Source organism: Lupinus angustifolius, unplaced genomic scaffold (assembly GCF_001865875.1).
Source record: "Lupinus angustifolius cultivar Tanjil unplaced genomic scaffold, LupAngTanjil_v1.0 Scaffold_8_145, whole genome shotgun sequence".
Classification (NCBI taxonomy): domain Eukaryota; kingdom Viridiplantae; phylum Streptophyta; class Magnoliopsida; order Fabales; family Fabaceae; genus Lupinus; species Lupinus angustifolius.
In genome coordinates this window covers 1-5,029 of record NW_017717947.1, presented here as the reverse complement: position 1 = coordinate 5,029, position 5,029 = coordinate 1, and the positions used below count along the sequence as shown (strand labels likewise).

Genomic DNA, 5,029 nt, shown 5'->3' with positions numbered 1-5,029 from the left:
ACCCATTTCATTGCTGCGGAACCAAAGAGGTTCCAACCCCGACACAATAACCAAAATAATTATCGTGCGCCCTTTCGGTTTGCACAAAATCACAACCCAACACAAAACCAAACACCAATCCATAACCCATCAAATGAAAATAATAATGTCTACCAGCCAAGACAAGGCTATACACAACAACCAAGAAACAATAACTACTACCAACAGGAGAGGAGAACACCTGTGTTTGACCGGATTCCGATGACATACATAGACCTTTTTGCCTATCTTCAAAGGCAAGGGATGATCACACCAATCCCAGGAAGAATCCCTGAAAATCCTGGACCATGGTATAATGAAAACGTCACTTGTGCTTATCATTCTGGAGCTCTTATCATTCTGTAGCACTAGGGCATCTGGTGGAAGACTGTAGGGCCTTTAAATTCAAGGTTCAAGATCTCATCAATGCCAAGCGAATTGATTTCAGAGAAACCAGACCCAACATCATAGGAAATCCTCTACCCAACCATGAGAATCAAGAAGTAAATGCTATAGAGGCAAGGGATGATGTCGCAATCATCGACAAAGTTGAGGATGTGAAGATGCCAATGGGGTTCATCTTCCGGGAAATTTGCAGGCAAGGTTTGGTTGAAGTTATTACATCTGAGACACACAGTAATGAGACGGAGAGTTGCGAGATGCATGGATGTGTGGGCCACAGTTTGGAAGATTGTCAGGATTTCAGGGCACTTCTTCAGAAAATGATGGACTTGAAATTGATTGCCATAGGGGGATGTTCTCCATGCCCCGAGATAAATGTCATAAAGAAGGGCCAAGAAGAGACACATGTATTCATATGCACGTATGAACCCATTATAAATCCACCTAGGGGTATTCAAACATATTTTTCTCAACGTCAATGGGAGCCGTTCATTCGGTAGATGGAGTCTGTAATAACAAGTGAAGGAAGTCCGTTTCCTTATGAATCTGACAAGGCAGTTCCTTGGATCTACAAAGAGGAGCCGACTATGAATCCTTCTATGGTTACAAACATAGCAAGAAGTAGTAGAATTACGAGGACTGGGCATATCTATGTTCCTCCAGAGGTAGAAAGGGGACCGTCTGGGATAGCCAAAGGCAAAGAAAAAGTTCTAGAGCACATAGAAGAAGATATCGAAGTAGCCTTACCTGAAGGGATATCGAATGACGAAGCGTGTGAGTTCCTCAAGTTTATCAAGCAAAGTGAGTACAGGGTAGTGGACCAACTGAATAAAACTCCGGCAAGGATATCCCTATTGTCCTTACTAATGAGTTCTGAGGCTCATAGGAATGTGTTATTAAAAGTGTTGAATCAAGCCCATGTCAGCCATGACATCACGACTGACAAGTTAGGTGGGATAGTCAACAACATAGTGGCAGATAACTACACATCCTTTCGTGATGAAGAAATACCCGCTGAAGGTACCAATCATGTTCGCGCCCTGCATATTTCAGTTATGTACAATGATTGTGTGATTGGAAAAGTCCTCCTAGACAATGGGTCATCGCTGAACGTTATGACGAAGAGAACTTTCTCCAGATTGCCAGTTGATACTTCATACTTGAAAGCTAGCTCTATGATTGTCAAGGGTTTTGATGGATCTCGTAGAGAAGTGATGGGAGAAATGGATTTGCCAATCAAGATAGGGCCCTGCACATTCAATATATTGTTTCATGTGATGGACATCAATCCAACATATAGCTGCTTGTTGGGACGTCCTTGGATTCATTCTTCAGGGGCAATACCCTCCACCTTGCATCAAAAAGTGAAATTCATAGTAGATGGAAGGCTGATAACAGTTTCAGGAGAAGAAGATGTCATGGTGTCCCAGCCCGTTGATACTCGATACATAGAAGTAACCGAGGAGGCATTAGAACCATCTTTCCAAGGTCTTGAAATTGCAAACAGTACAGTTATGATAGAAGGGGCACCGTTAATAAAACCATATCCATCAGATTTTTCTCTCAGGATGGCAAAAGTGATGATCCGCGGAGGCTATCAACCTGGGAGTGGATTGGGAAAGTATGGTAAGGAGATCATTATACCGAAAGCTAATAAAGGCAGATATGGCTTGGGGTATAGACCTACCAAGGAGGACATGCTCCAAATCATAGAAGCAAGGAAGGGTGAGCATCTGGCTTGGCTGGGGCAGTTTGGACTTGGGAACATGGTAAAGATTCCAATACCACACATCAGTCAATGCTTTGTGAGTGGCGGTACCGGACTGTCTGGAATGGTGGCCATCGTGGAAGAAGAAGGAAGGGAAGAAGAAGCGGAGTTCGAGTACTGGTGTCCCCCAAGCACCTGCTTGAGGAACTGGCTTGAAGAGTCATATGCATCAATTACTTTAGAATCGAAGTAATAATTTTATGGAGTTTTTTAGTATTAGCCATGTCCAAGGCTGTTAGACATTTTTCATTTTATGTTCTTTTCAATTATAAGTACTCATTTTTTTCAGTATTTCCATTTAAATCAGTAAAGATCAATCTTTTCGATCAGATTTATGTGTCTCTTTCGCATTTTTTTTCTCTATTACATGTTAAAAGATCAGAGTAAGACAAAATAAAAAATAAAAAAAATAAAAAACCAAATCCATGGGGATCTGACCAAGTCATCCCCACATTGCAGATTCGATAGCGACTCTGAAACTGAGGGCCATGCTAGTGCGCCCTTGCCTGGCCCTGACCAACCGGTTCACCAAGTGGAAAACGACAGTGATGATGAGGAACGGGAGGCCTCCCCCGAACTGCTCAGATTGGTAGAGCAAGAAGCTAAAGAGATTCAACCACACCAAGAGCCTGTCGAGCTTGTCAACCTAGGATCTGAGGAAGACAAGAAAGAAGTGAGGGTGGGCACCATAATGGATGGTAAGGAGCGAGAATGCCTAGTTCGACTTCTACATGAATTCAAAGACGTCTTTGCATGGTCATATGAAGAAATGCCAGGGTTAGATCGAAGTATAGTAGAGCACAAGCTACCGCTAATGAAAAACTCTAGGCCTGTAAAGCACGAAGAATCAAGCCAGAGATCTCCTTAAGGGTCAAAGAGGAGGTAGAAAAATGGTTGATCGCTGGGTTCGTTAAAGTTGCTGAATATCCAGATTGGGTAGCCAAAGTGGTAGCTGTACCAAAAAAGGGAGGAAATTTGAGAATATGTGTTGACTACAGGGATCTCAACAAAGCTAGTCCAAAGGATGATTTTCCGGTGCCACACATAGATGTTTTGGTTGATAGCACCGCCGACCATGCCCTTTTCTCGTTCAGGGATGGGTATTCGGGGTATCATCAGATCAAAATGGTGCCATAAGATGTAAACAAGACCACGTTTATTACCCCATGGGGTACCTTTTGCTACCAAGTCATGCCATTTGGATTAAAGAATGCTATTGCTACATATCAAAGAGTCATGGTTACTCTTTTCCATGACATGATGCACAAGGGGATAGAGATCTACGTGGATGATATTATCTGTAAGTCCAAGACATAAGAAGAACACGTAAGCAACTTGAGGCGTCTGTTTGAGAGATTACGAAAGTATCAGCTTAAGTTAAATCCAACCAAGTGTAGTTTTGGAGTGAAATCAGGCCGAGTCTTGGGTTTCATAGTAAGCCAAAAGGGTATCGAGGTAGATCCGGAAAAGGTGAAGGCCATAATCGAGATGCCAGCACCTCGAACAGAAAAAGAAGTTAGGGGATTCTTGGGAAGATTGAATTACATCTCTAGGATAATTTTCCAGCTAACTTCCACATGTGAACCTATATTCAAGCTTCTAAGAAAGAATCACGTGGTGAAGTGGAACGATGACTGTCAATCAGCATTTTAAAGCAATACTTGACAGAACCTCCGGTACTGATGCCTCCAGTTCTAGGTTGACCCTTGATTCTATACCTCACTGTACTTAACGAATCAATGGGTTGCGTATTGGGGCAACATGATGACAGTGGAAGAAAGGAACAGACCATATACTACCTTAGCAAGAAATTCACAGCTTGCGAGATAAAATACTCCTTGTTAGAACGAATTTGTTGCGCTTTAGTTTGGGCATCTCGTCGGCTAAGACAATACATGTTGAGTCACACCACTTGGTTGATATCGAAAATGGACCCTATCAAGTATATTTTCGAGAATCTTGTACTCACAGGAAGAATTGCTAAATGGCAAGTATTATTATCTGAATATGACATCGCCTATGTGACACAAAAGGCGATAAAGGGAAGTGTTATTGCTGACTACTTGGCCAACCAACCCTTAAATAAACTGGGGCATTTGGGGTATGAATTTCCAGATGAAGATATCATGGCCTTATCCGATGAATTAAGAGAAAAAGAAAAATGGACCCTAGTCTTTGATGGGGCCTCCAATGCATTTGGACATGGAGTCGAGGCTGTTTTGGTGTGTCCAATAGGGAAGTTCCTTCCTTTTACTGCAAGACTATGTTTCGACTGTACTAACAATGTGGCAGAATATGAGGTATGCATTTTGGGACTAAAGGCCGCTATTGACTCAAAAGCCAAGGTCCTAGAAGTATTTGGGGATTCTGCTCTAGTAATCCATCAGATAAAAGGAGAATGGGAAACTCGGGACAACAAATTGGTGCCTTATAAGGACTACATTCTGAAGTTGGTTAACCAGTTCGACCAAGTAGATTTCTATCACATCCCTAAAGAAGATAATAGGTTGGTCGATGCATTGGCAACTTTGTCCTCAATGTTCCATGTTGGTGGGGATAGCTTACTACTCTTCAGATAAGAGACAATACTAAACCCGCTTATTGTAACATAGTCGAAGAAGAACCCGATGGAAAGCCATGGTATCACGACATAAGATAATACTTGAGAAATCAAGCTTACCCTCCCAATGCTTCAGAAAATGACAAAAGAACACTCAGAAGACTAGCCACACACTTCTTTTTGAGTGGGAATGTCGTATACAAAAGGAATCACGATATGGTATTTCTCTGATGTCTGGAAGCCAAGGAAGCTCAAAAAATGGTGGAAGAAATGCATGAGGG

At 42.2% G+C, this 5,029-nt stretch overlaps 1 protein-coding gene across 1 annotated transcript; it reads left to right on the top strand.

Moving 5' to 3' along the window:
* Positions 1–384: 384 nt before the first annotated feature.
* LOC109337570 lies at positions 385–3,325 on the top strand (the record flags this gene model as incomplete). The annotated part of the gene is made up of 4 exons (XM_019574576.1): positions 385–827; positions 921–2,377; positions 2,648–2,867; positions 3,017–3,325. Coding segments are annotated over 4 exons (2,429 nt in total), but the record flags the coding sequence as incomplete, so codon positions are not given.
* Between the last annotated feature and the right edge of the window lie 1,704 nt (positions 3,326–5,029).